Consider the following 14,174-nt stretch of genomic DNA (forward strand, 5'->3'; position numbering starts at 1 on the left):
AGCAGATATAATGAAAATTTTCATGAGTATCATCATGTGATTTTATTAATTCAATGTATCTTTTAAAATCTATTTTATAGGTCCCTTTAGATGGACTATAATACAGCAGAAGCCTTTTCATCAAAAAGATTAATGCCTGTGATATCATTTCTGCAATAAAATAAGAAGCTAAGTGGTGGAGGCCACAGAACACGTCAAACCTGGATTCCACAATTCTGCATTAAGTGTTCGAGTTTGTATCACTCTGCTGCAGGAAAGCCTTTGCCAATGCTTACAAGGAACTGTTTATCCCTGCTTCTCTGGGTCCTGTTTGATGGAGGTCTCCTAACACCACTTCAACCACAGCCACAACAGACTTTAGCCACAGAGCCAAGAGAAAATGTTATCCACCTTCCAGGGCGACGGTCACATTTCCAACGAGTTAAACGTGGCTGGGTATGGAATCAATTTTTTGTGCTGGAAGAATACATGGGCTCCGAGCCTCAGTACGTGGGAAAGGTAATGGCGTGTTTCTTTTGGCAACCACTTGATAGGAAGGGGGAAAATGCATTGTATATTGTGTATGGATGTTTTGCACAGGAGTTGAACAAACCAGTGACTAAAACACTGGAATTGAAATTCAAGAGACCTGGTTTATCTTCCTGACTCAGTGGCCCGGGTAAGCTTTGGAATATCATTTAACCCTCTTTGCTTCAATCCTTCCTGATTATTTTAATGAACACATTTTTTTTTGTTTACATCTTTGACATTCTTTGCAGAAGATGTAATGTTAAATAAGCAAAATGTTATTAAATACAATTTTAAGTGTAATTTCATGTATAGTATAATGTTAGTTATAAAACATTATTGCTCTAGGCAGTGCCTGTGGCTCAAAGGAGTAGGGCGCCAGCACCATATCCTCATATGCTGGAGGTGGTAGGTTCAAACTCAGCCCCGGCCAAAAACTGAAAAAAAAAAAAAAAATTATTTCTCATAGCTAGATTGGAATTGTTTACCAACAAAAAACACAGAGAAAAATTACCAGGCATAAATATCATAAACTGATACCAGTATTCTTAAATGATCTTTCCCTTTAAAACATGATACACCATTTGTATTATGGTTCATACGTGTTTGATTTGTCTTCTTTATGCTTTTATAAACTATTTCCTTATTATATGTTTCACAAGCTACTTGTAAAGCTATTTATGGCTAAAGTAATAAATGTTAGCACCCAAACATATATCCAATCTTCAACATAACACACCTATTTTTTGAAAATCTCATTGCAAGTATACAGAAATGTATTTTTTACACAATTGTTGATGACAACTGTTTCAGCACTCTTATGTTTTGCTGCTTATTTTTCTTCTATAATAATGTTCACACTGGGTGGCACCTGTGGCTCAAGGGAGTAAAGCACTGGCCCCATATGCTGGAGGTGGTGGGTTCAAACCCAGCCAGGGCCAAAACCCACAAATAATAATGATGATGATGATGATGATGATGATGATGATGATGATGTTCACCCTTGTCTAAGATAGTCAGAACTTATCCATCACTTCAAAAAATTATTTTTCCCCTCAAAATTTTTAATTTACTCTGATTTTAGGAATTATTTTCTGAATTTTGCAAAAGATTTTGTTCTTTTCATTGAAAAGGTATATGACTGAGAATAGTTTAAAACAGTAGTGCTCAACCTTCCTAATTCCATGACCCTTTTACAGTTCCTGCAGGTTGCAACCCACAGGTTGACAACCATTGGTTTAAAATAAATCCAAAGGCAGATATGGAAAATCGTAGTAGGAAGGGTGCTGGGAAGTGAATGTAGATGATCAGGACTCTTGACCACTATGGCCCCTGAGTGTTCTGAAAACATATACTATATCAAAACATCACATGAACCCTATCAATATATACAACTATTACATACTTACGATAATCAATAATTATTTTTTAAGAAGGAGGAAGTCTAACATGTAACTTATTATTACATTTAAAGAGTGTAATTTTCACTGGTACATGGCTCCACATTAGTAATGGGTAATAAGACCCATGATTCTTAAGAAATGTATGTTTCTAATGCAAATGAAACAACAGTCGCTAAGATTCCTTTTCCACAGGGAAACTAATTAAAATTTAATTAACTATCTAAATGCTTCTAGATTTGAGATAGGAATATGATAATATGGGGACCAATTCAAACCATTCTATGAGTGTGCAAAAACATATAAATATACTGATATTTCTGTTCTTTCCAGAAAGGCTTTGAGACTGCACCTAGAAAAGTAAAGTATTATAAATGATGTGAAACTCAGGACTAAGGGAAAAGATAAATGCAAAACTGTCAAGGAAAATAATCAAATGACTAAATTTGAAAACTCACACAGTTGAAAATCCAAGTGTAACTTTTGTCCCCTCATAACTATTCATAGCTTACTATTAACCAAAACGCTTACAGATAATATGAATTATAAACGAACACATATTATGTATGTCATATATTATATTATCTATTGCTGTAGTAAACTAGAGAAAATGTTATTGGGAAAGTCATCAAAATAATAAAATATATTCACTATGAAATGAAAGTGAATCATCATAAACACCTTCACATTTGTCATCTTCACACCAAGTAGGCTGAGGAGGAGAGAAAGAGAGGGAAAGAGGTTAAAAAAAAAAAACAAAAAAACTCTGTGTATAAGAGGTTCCACACAGTCCAAACTGTGTTGTTGAAGGGTCAGCTGTACTATCCTGACCGTATATGTGAAAATTATTAACTCATACATCATGTTTCCCCAAAAATAATACACTGTCTTATATTTATTTTTTCTCAAGAAGACACACTAGGGCTTATTTTTCAGGTGATATCTTATTTTTATTAAGTATAATACAACAATCTACATTTATTCAAATACAGTTAAGTCATCTTCTTCTGGAACCTGACAGGGGGAGCCAACCTTGTTAGTGGGACTGGCACTAGTGATGCGTGAACTCCTTTCCCCTAGCAGTTCACATGTGCACAATAGGATGCCTGTGAAGGCGGTTTCCACGCCGCACTGCACAAATGCTAATGGCTCGGAGAAAGGAGCTGTGGCAGATAAAAGGTATTCCAGTCTTTCTTACCGCTCTGTGTGGAAATGCATAGCCACGCCCATCACTAGGTCTGATTATTGGGGTAGGGCTTATAGTTAACAAATGCGTAGAAATCCTGCTAGGGCTTATTTTAGGGGTAGGTCTTATTTTCAAGGAAACACGGTACTTCTCATCATTGAAAACTTCACTATTTTAGAGAAAACTGGTTGTTCTATATTCAAATCTAAAAGAATGACCTTATAGAAGTTAATAGAAGGGACCTTGAGTTAGTTAGTGGACATGAGCCTCAATAGTCATTATATTGAAAAGAACAGATTTTAATGCTGACAGCCTTTTAAAAAAGAACAAATTGTGAAATTGCTTATAATGACTATTAGTTTACTTTCTATACAAAGAAATCACAGGGGTATCTGGGGATAAAGCTAATAGTCTCCTTGAATCTCATTTTGGATTTGCTGCATTAGCTGGATGAGTCAAAGATTCTACACTGAAAGTGAGAAAAAAAGTCAATTGATGTGTAAAAATGTTGCAAGTTGGCTCAAAGTAACCAAAAGCCAAAAATCTTCCATCATCCTAGACCAGGCGTCCTCAAGCTATGGCCCATAGGCTGCATGGGGCCTGCCTAGGCATTTATCTGGCCTGCCAGGTGTTTTTGCCGCTGTTGCCTGTCCTGCTTAGCAGCTGACTCATCCCGGGGCCCGCAGTCTGGCCCTCCAATGGTCTGAGGGAAAGTGAACTGACCCCCTGTTTAAAATGTTTGAGGACTCCTGTCCTAGACACTCACACACATATGCATAAGCACGTATATATACACAAAGACAATGTCAGATGCTTACACTGACATATAACTACGTGCCTGTGTGTCCGTAGTAGGATGTTTTGTCACAACCCTGGAGCTGTGTATCAAGATGATGCTACCTGCTTCCTCCTCAAAGAGTAATTTGGGAAATTGGGTTGTCATTTCAGATGAATCATAGTTAGCAGCAATTCTTAAGTCTAAATTATTAAAAGACCAAAAGGATTAAAAATAGAAAGATGATATATAAACCCTGGTTTCACAGGCATCCATTCATTCAACATCTTTTTGGTGAAGAAAGCCTTATAACTTGAGATAGATTAAGCCTTGTGGGGATGAATGTAAGTATGGAAGTCTCTAGATTGCAATTGTTAAAGGTAAGCTCTATCTAGTGCTTTCTGTGGGCACTGTTTCAATTTCTTTACAGACATAAATCTGAAAAATCTTCAAAATAGCAACATAAGGGATTTTCTGTAGCCCTATTTTACATATCAGAAAATGGAGGCACAGAATGTTAACTTCCCTCGGCCCCCCGATACCCAGTGGATGCTGACATAGCATGTTAACACTGGCCGTTTAGCTGCCCTGCACCTGAAAATATTGCAGTCTATAATGATTTAAGGCGCTTAAGTAATGATAGTAATTTCAATATTCTATCAAAAGTACAATACCAGAGATATTATTAGAGGCTGTGACAACACCAGAAGGTCTATGACTGTGTCCAGAAGATGCAGAAATGAAGAAAGACTTCACAGAAGATGAAGCGCCTGAGATAAGTCTTGAAGAACAATCTGATTTTTCCACAGAGGTAGCCTGAAGAAAAGTTTTTATAAGCACTGAGGCTTGAAAGGCCAAGGTGAGCCTAAGTAACCATATTTCAGTATTTCAGAGAGTTCAAAGCCAACCTTTTAAAGTAGGCAAAAATAAAAAGTGTGGAAAAATCTCAATCCTAATAGCAAAATGAGTAGTATTTGTCCTTTAGGGTATTAAGACCCACGCAATGTCTTCTTTGGGGTTGAATATCAATGGAATTGCTTTTAGAATTCCTATTCTGAATTATTTTAACCAAATAAAGGTGCCTTGACAGGAAAACAGGTCTAGAGATAGGGAACATTTGCAGGAGGTGGTTATCATTGGCTTGCACAGGATATAAGAGGAAATGGAATGTCAGTGTTGAAGATTTGAAAAGCAGAGAGATAAAAATTTAGGAATATAAAGTATGAGACAGATTACAGAAAAAATGTGGAGGAAGATGTGCAGAAATTAGTGGATAACTGAGTATAAAGAGTAAAAGGAAGAAAGAAGTTAAAATGACACACATTTCTGACTTCTGTTTTATTAATATCCTTTATAGATGTTGGGCTTGACTCAGAACTAAGATGATCACTTAGATCACTATAGACACTATATTTCCTTAGTTACTTAGAGGTACTCAGGTGATGTAATTCATGGATATTTGGATACATTAGTGTTCAGAAGAAAGTAATTAGTACACAGATGACAGTTAAAATCATATAAGTGGGTAATACACTCTAAAAAAATACAGAGAAGGAAAAAGAACTCTGATGTCTAATTGCAAAACAGATGAAGAATTAGATGAATCTCATTAGTAAGAAGCAAAAGACGTACTGTAGATAATGTTATAGGAGATAAACCAGGAAAAAGTTTTAAGAACAGGAATGAGTAAAGTTGTTAAACTCCAGAAGTCAAATTAAGTCTCTGCTGCTGTCAGATCAGCCCCTCAGCAGTGTCTGTGCAGGTCAGTGTTGGGGGGTGAAGGTCTGTGTTGCTGAGGCTGTGATAACCACATCCCTTTGCTCACGAGTCCCTTGAGTGACGGCAGGAATAGCAGGTGAAAGAAGCTCACTGGTATCCACAGAATGGGCCAGCCTATTCACCTGATTACTAAAATCCTCCTGTGCTCAATATCCTTTTTGTAAACATCCATATATCTTCACAGTCACAGTCAAAGGGGTCTATCCTTGTACCTGTTACCTTCACTTTCCTGTCATTAATTTTCCAACTGTGTCCCTTCCAAATCCCTGAGCATCCAGCCAGATCATTGCCCATAACCCTTGAATCAATATATAACTTCATGCCTTGCCAATTCTCTTTCTAAGCAAAATGTCAAAACAGGTGTGCTGCTCAAATTTCCACCCACTGGGAAAATTTCCCTTCCCAACTGTCTTTCAGGGATGCCCCCAGAAAGGCTGTTATACTGCAGCTGACCAGTTTAAGAGGCTACCAGTACACCATGAAGAACCATCTGTAAACCAGGTCCAACTCCTCTGTTCCTCTCTTAACTGACGCAGGGAACACATCATGAGACCACAGGTACAGGTTGAGAGAGAGAAGATAGTGTCACAGAAGCCAGGGTCCCAGGAAATTTGGCCACTTCTTCACATAACTGACTCATGCCCCCCGAGCCTGCTCAGGCCTGACTCTGTGTGCCACTTCTGTCTGGTGTTGGAGTCATGCTGTGCATCCTCAGCTCTGGGCTGGCTGGGTCAGACAGCACCCAGTTCCTGATGGCCAGCCCAGGTCACATGATAAGTGTGTGCTCCATGGTTAACTGTTAGTTTTCATGAAGGCTCAGTAGCTGGACATAAGTTGTTTCTGAAAAAGAGAGGAGGCATCCACAGAGGACGACAGGGCATTTTTCCCAATCCAGACAGCCAATTCTGCAGTTGTGAGAACAGAATTAACCAAAGATCCCCAAACACCTTCTCTATCTACTACTGACACTTTGCCCTGTTGGGTTTTCTGGATCATGGGGCGTTTGTGGCAGAACAGCAGGTACAGCAGCTTGGACTTACTAGAGAGCCTCATTTTGTGGGGGCCCAATTCAAACTTAGCAGCATTTTTAGTCACTTGGTAAACACACCAGAGTAACATACCCAAATGAGGAAATTGTTGCCTCCAAAATCCAAAATATATCTGTAAGGTACTGTGTCTTTTGAGAACTGCAGGGGGGCGCACATGTGGCAAGTTATCCCTCCCACAGCAAGGACATCTCAACATGCCCCACATTATTGGACCCATAGGAAATTTACTGAGGCAGAAGGCCCTTCAATTTTTGTCAGATTTATTTCCCTTCTCTTTGGTACATAAATGTTTTACTGACACGTTTACAGTAGTTGCTACATTTTGCTCACTAGTTCCAGTTAGCATAATATTATCAATATAATAGACCTGTGTAATATCTTGTGAAGGAAAAGGTGATTAAAATCTCTGAATGTAGTTATGATATGGAATTGGAAAGTTAATATGGGCAATGAAGTTGTACTGCTGACCTTGCCAGCCAGAAGCAAACTGCTAATAATGGTCTTTACCAACAGAGATGGAGAAATTTATTTTCTATATCAATAGTTATATACCATGTACCAGGAGATGTCGTAATTTGCTTAAGGAATGAAACCACATCTATTACAACACCTACAACTGGCGTCACCAGCTTGATGATAATCCATTGTCCTCCGAGATCCATGGGTCTTCCTTTCAGGCCAAATATGAGAGTTAAATGGGGGCGGCTGCCCCTACATCTGCCATCCTTGGTGGTGGCACCAGTCTCTTTGGTCTCTCCAGGAATGTGTTATTGCTTCAGGTTATTATTATTCTATCTGAAGGGAGTTCTGATAGCTTCCAGTTCACCTTTCCTACCATAGCAGGCCTCATGCCGCAGATTGGAGAATAAGGGGATACTGCCAGCTGTAGAACTTGTGCGCTTATATATTCTGGAACTGAAGAAATATCTACAGATTGGAATGGGTTGCAGAGACATTGGTCCAACTGTTGGACAGATCTGAGCTACACACCATTGATTTTCTGGCCTCTATAAATTCTTACACTATGTGGTAGACCATTGGGTCTATTGATCTATTGACCATTGGGTCTGCTGGAGTTAGTGTCAGTTGAGACGCAACATCTAGTAGTCTCCAAAAGGTCTGATTGTGTCATTTTCTCCAATGTACAGTAGCCCTGACCCCCCCCCCAAAAAAAAATCCCTTTGGGGAAAGCTGGGGAGAATGATGAATGATGTAAGTTGTGAGAAGGGTAAAGGTTTCCTTCCTTCTTTTGGAGGCCTCACTTCCCTTCATTTCAATGGTTCTGGGTCTATCAACTGATTGAGTATCAGTAACTCTGTTTTTATGATTCAGGTTAGACTTTTGTTCACTTGGCTTAAAATTTTTCCGTTCAACACAGATCAAATAGTAATTTAATAGGCTTCTTGTGTTTTCATTTCTAGGAACAAAATGATCACCTAGCCAATGCCAAAAGTCTCCATTAGTCGTAGTATTCTGCTGGCTCTTCTGACTACTACCCATGATGGTGACCACGCCAACATCATAGTTGGCCTTTGAGTCCTGCTGCTTGACCCCTGTCAGCCAGGGTCCAGTCATTCCCATTGCATGCTGCTTTGTTAGTTCACTAGCAACAGTTCCTACTGTAAGTTCTGGCCTACAAAGCTGGGTGATAAGTGGGATGCCTGGGCTCCCCCCACAAACTTATTTCTCACAGTGGTTGCAGAAGATGTGTCATCTGAACCCTCCAAAGTGGGTAAGTAGGCCTTAAATAAGAGATCTGCTCCAGCATGTCAATCTCCTTAAGGCTTTGCACCCTTCTTTCTCCAGAAAACCAAGGCCAGTCTGACGTTTCAGATCATTTACTGTGAGCTACCTTTGGCTCCATGTTTCACTCAACCAAACGAAAGGTTAGTGTTCTTTCTAACTTCCCAGACTGCAACATTAAATGACAGATCTCTGCTTATTGAGCCCTTTAAATAAATTTAGCCCAATCTAACTTTATGTTTCCTTGAGAAATATCCCATGCCCTTAATAGCTATTGCCAATTGTATCCCCTGGATTTCTGTCTGTAAAAATTAAAAACAGCAAGTAATTATTTGGGGGTTTAGTGCATCTCTTCATGGGTTACATTCTGCTCCTAGGCTTCGTGGACTTACAGAGACTCAAGTGTAGATATAATACTGGATGTAAAAAGTGTGGTGAAAGTGGGTCTTGCAAGGCAACCAAATCGGGGTAGGTGATAGCTTTGCTATAGGTAAAATGCAGGGTGAATATAGACAGTGTGGGGTTAATCTCCGCAGGTGGGAAGAAGACTCCTCAGAATTTAGGGATTCAAAGTTCCCAACTTCATCAGGGTCTTCTTACACATCCACATTCCCACCTCCGTTTTCCATTCCTTCGCAGTCATCCTCACTTTAACAGCGAAACACGTGAATTACCTTGTAATTCAGCCACTTCAGTTTCTCATAAGATGAGAGTCTGGGTTTGTTTTCTACAAACCTCAGTCCTGTGACTACAGGAGAGAAGGGTTTCTTCCAGTGCAAACATAGAAGCTGTCACATCACAAATGCCGTCTCTAAAAAGGAAGAAAAATTAGCTTTGGGGACTCACACCTGTAGCTGCAGCTTAGGAAGCTGAGAAAGGAAGATTACTTGAATCCCAGAGTTTAAGGTTACCGTGAACTATGATTTTACTACTTCACTCCTGTCTAGTCAGCAGGGTGAGACCTTGTCTCGGGAAATAACAAAACAAAACAGAAAAATCCTTTTTATCACAAAAATTATACTTAAATAGTTAAAATACAGTTCATTTCTCACGATGCAATACTTACTTATTTGGTTCTTGAGTTATGCACTATTTGAGAAGCCCATAATGTAGCTTTCATCATACAATTTGCTTTTCAGTGTAAGCTTTTAATATCAGAGCGATTCCTGCTCATTGGAGATTCAAGGCTCATAATACCAACTCAATCTTCATACAAGTATGTCTCAAGTCTGTCTGATGTGTTTCACTAGTGCCATTCAGATATAATAGTCTCTTTCTAAGTTGATAGAAATGGGAAAACTCACATCTTATTTTAAAAACTCAGAGAATAGGAAACTTTGACATTGTTTGGTTATTTCAAGTCTCATGCACTTTCTTGACTCTGGGCTCACTTACATATCTGAGAACTTTTGCAGTATAGTCAAGTGCCCTAAATCAAAGCTTTGTTTCTAATTCATTCTGGTGCCAAATAGGCTAACCTTGCATCGCTCATCAAAGTATCTTTAGCCATCCAGTTTTTCTTTAGAAAAGGCTGAATGGAGCCATTTTAACTTATTTTTAACAACCTTTTAAGATAAGCCCGATATTTAACAGCACACCTTGAATCTTAGACATATCACTGAATTTTATAGTCTCTCTCAAGACACGAGGCTATCTTTGAAATCATCAACTTTGACTATGACTGGATAGCAGTACATTTAAGAGGAAAATTGTTTGAAATGGAATTTGAACAAAGAAATGACACAATATATCTTAGTTCCTATGTAATAGTTGACAACATCGTGTGCTAATTCTCTCTCCTTTACAATTTATTTCTTGCTGATAGTTGTTTCGTAACAACCTAGTTGTTTCCTAATAGCTATATCATAAAGGTTCAAAGTGTCTATTTTAAGTGAATTTCCAAAACCTTGAACGAAATTCAACTATCTTTAAATCAATGTATAAATCACCCAAACCAGAATTTCAAAGATAACATGAGAAATATTTAAGATTTGAGCACTATGTCTTTTTACTTCTGTCTCTTTTTTTTATTTCTTCTTTCTTCTCTTCTTCCTGATCTTCGTTAAGCCTATGTGGAATTAATCTTCAATGCTTCCTCTTACGTTGAACACATCTTTGTAGTATTTACGCATGCCTGCCTCACTGTAGTTCCCTAAGGTAGGATAAGCTTTAATTCTAATTCTGGGTCATGTGATAATCAGCCGCATGATAGTACTTCAGCACATGTGTGTCCATCCATGTGACTAACATAGTGGAGTGTCAGATTCACAGGTTATATTGGCACCTGACACATTTTAAGTGCATTTGTCAATAACCACACAGTACAACTAATATATGTGTGTTGCTTATACACACATATGTTCATGTGTCAGAAACCTTTTCTCCTAAATATTAAGTAGATTCTTTGGAAGGCAGTGCCCTCTGGGGGCTCATATTGTGGAAATTCTGTAACTTGTCTTTTGTACCAGTTGATAAGAGATAAGCCCCAGCGGAATGAGTTGGGGAGAATCCTAGGAAATTCCACCTGTGAGAAGAGAAAACTGAGAAAAATAGGGAGTAAAAAAAGCACTTTTACTTTAAAAAGTAAATGATGATTTCAAATGTAGTGTTCTCATAGACTAACCACATTGAATTCATGAACGCGTGCCACCAATACATGTATCACTCAATCCTGTACCTGAAATATGAACGATGTTGGTAAAATCTAAACAGAGCACGTATATGTGAGAAACATTCTCCTTTCCGGACTCAAAAAAAGTGAAACCACCGGCATAGAAGGTACCATGGATGTATGTTTCATCGTTCATGAGGCACAACTTAAGTTATTGCTACTGACATTTATTCAATATGCTGTATAGGTAATATATGAGATTCCTAATAGGAAAGCATATTTTTCGTCTCCTGAAATTCACCATAAAGATTACACAAGGATATTTTCTATATGACATATATCCGTGTAACCACCTTAGAGGGACTTTGAGTACATAATACTCATACTCATTAGTAAAGAGTGCTGTTGCTTTTTGCTGTTTTATGTCATCTGCCAAGAACTGTCTTCCATAGCTGCATGCATAGTAGAAGAAGACATGAAATGCTTGGCTCAGAGAAAAGGAACTCTTTTTACATGAATACCACACAGCAAGCAGCACAATGACCACATAATCCAGTCAGTTCCCATTTCCCTCAGGTAGCATTGGGGCCAAGCATGTATGCCCAGATGGAGGCATTACATGCAGAGGGCTGCATTCCAGGAGAGGAACCTAGTAACTGCTGCCCTTCACTTTGGAAAGAGACATTATCATCTTGTACTGGATAGCAACCATGTCTGTCCTTTCCTTTGAAGGAAGACACAATCATAACTTTTCAAGATTGTGTGCTGTATAAACATTATTGGAAATTTATAGTCTTGAATAAAGAACACGTTAGGCTTTCTGTACAAACTTGCAGTGGCATAAGAGACCTAAGGTGAATTATTTTCCAGCATAATATACTATGTTTACTTACCAAAGCAACAGTGAAGATTATAATGACTTAGTAAACTTAGAAGAAATTTAAATATCTTCCTCTGTCAGCTAAATGAATTGCTTAGCCAGTGGTTAAATGAGGGCCTCTTTTCTTTTTATCTTTAGTTGCTTTTATTTTTAAGTAACAAACAAAACAGTCATATCCTTCTAGAGCTCATAGTCTTTTCATTATGAATCTTAGAGTTAGAATTATAAAAAAGTGATGAGTCTGAATATATGAATAAATGTCTGAAGTCTATTCCTATCCCTCAGGGATGTTGACCTCTACAAATTATCTATATTTTCAATAAGTACAACCTTAATAGTATACATACATGGTGTCTGATCTAAATAATAGAAGTTATCTTTTAGCACTGTATATGAATAATTATTTGGAATAAGTCTCTTCATAATTATACTGATAATTTCATTCTTTGATTAACATTTAAGAATTTCTTTTTCTATCATAAATAGTAGAAATTTTATAGACAATTAGTTTTTTTCCTTCTCTTTTTCTAAGTGTTCAGTGCTATTGAATTTTGACATAACATGAGATAATTTGGAAAGATTTACATGATTTTGTGATGTTTTCAGCCATCTACCAAAAAGAATATGGGGTTGTAATTCAAAGTTTTTTCCCCAAAGTTATGAGCATTAAAATAGTGCAATGGTATCTTCCCAGGATATGTTAAAAGGCATACAAACAACTCTCTGTTGAATAGACTTGCAAACTGAGCCATGAATGGATACTGGAGCTATACAGAACTGTATCTATTGTTGTGCGACTCGAGCAGCTACTTTTGCAAAAATATGTTTCAGATTATAACTTTTCAAACTACCCTTGAAGAATTGGTGATACAGTTTTAACAAATCACTCAATCAATCAATCCATCGATCACATGGAAAAGTATATTTTAAAAATAAACCAAGGAATAAGAAATGGTTGAAAACAAAACTCTCTCAGTAATTTCTCCCTTCAAATAGAACATTTTGACCATCTACTAGGAGAATAGCAAACATATCTTTCTTATCCATTACATGATCATAATCAGAGAATTCCTTAAAAATCCTGCTTGCTTCCTAGCTGGCTGTGCAAACTGAATGTTTTCCCTACGCCTACAGCTCCACTCATGCAGCGGTAAGGTAGAAGCACGTGGAAACTAACAATAGTTTAATTTCTATCAGATGATGGGAGAGGGATTTTTTCCTTGTAAAGAATAAGAGTCTCTGAACCCATTTAAACCCTGAAAATGAAATTGAGACTCAAAATGATACATTAGGTGCATGGCTCCTCTTCCTCCCTTCCTTCCTTTTTCTCTCCCTCTCTCCTTCCCTTTTCCTTCCTTCCTTCCTTCCTTCCTTTTTTCCTTCCTTCCTTTTTTCCTTCCTTCCTTTCCTCCTCTTTTTCCTTCTTAGTAGATTAAAAACCTGCTTAAGAGACTAAAAGAAGGGGAAATTGGGGGAAACCAAATAGAGGCTATTCAAAGAAGTTAAAAACAGTGAATATATAATAAAAATACACTGGATTTCATTCTAGGCAGCATCATTAAATTTCTAAAAATATTTTTAAACATAAGGAGTTACTGAGAGGGATGGTCATTCATTGTGAATCTTTGCATACCCCATGCATCCTTCGAGGACACTGAGATGCCAGGGACATATTCAGCTGCTACACAGCCGCTAAGCAAATGCTCCATGAAGACATGTGCAGAAGCTCTGTGTTCCTGCTTAACTGAACAAAGATAAGTATCTGGATCTTGTAGAGATTAAAACAGGAAGCCTTTTCTCATGGTTTGTAAGTGTGAGCATTAGAAGAGGGAAGAACATCTTTTTTCTGCCCAGATATTTCTGAAGACATCTTCTCCCCCAGTTAGCCTGGGCCTCCATAGACCAGCTCCTCGGAGTTCACCGTCTTAGCTGATTTTATTTCTCTTTTCCTGGGAAGGAAGAGGGGTTCTGATACTGAGTTTACTTAGGAGTCTCAGTCATAATTTTTTTTCCATACAAAGGACACTTCCTGACCACCTTCCAGAGTGTTTCTCTGCTTCGTGGCTGCCCCTGCTCATGCTGTTCTTTGTTTCAAGGTCAAGGACTTCCAGGTAAATATGTTGGTCTATAAAGGAAAACTTAAACACCACCAGGTGAATTTCAAATACAAATTGAGATCATAGGTTGGCAAACTATGACCTTCAGTCTAAATCCAGCCCTTGACTGTTTTTGTAAATAAAATTT

General features: G+C 38.0%; 1 protein-coding gene across 2 annotated transcripts in view; it reads left to right on the forward strand.

Annotated features, from left to right (window-relative positions):
• The window catches only part of CDH12 (cadherin 12), a 433,615-nt gene that overhangs the window by 138,026 nt on the left and 281,415 nt on the right, over positions 1-14,174 (forward strand). Inside the window, exon 2 of one of the 2 annotated variants that reach the window (XM_003789536.2) lies at positions 81-498. In XM_003789536.2, coding sequence (XP_003789584.1) covers positions 268-498 — 231 coding nt within the window. In that variant the 5' untranslated portion in view covers positions 81-267. Of the gene's footprint in view, positions 1-80; positions 499-14,174 lie in introns of those variants that run through there. The other variant, XM_023513076.1, reaches the window with a different exon arrangement.

This window comes from Otolemur garnettii, unplaced genomic scaffold, assembly GCF_000181295.1.
Source record: "Otolemur garnettii isolate 467f Iridium unplaced genomic scaffold, OtoGar3 scaffold00033, whole genome shotgun sequence".
Taxonomy (NCBI): Eukaryota; Metazoa; Chordata; class Mammalia; order Primates; family Galagidae; genus Otolemur; species Otolemur garnettii.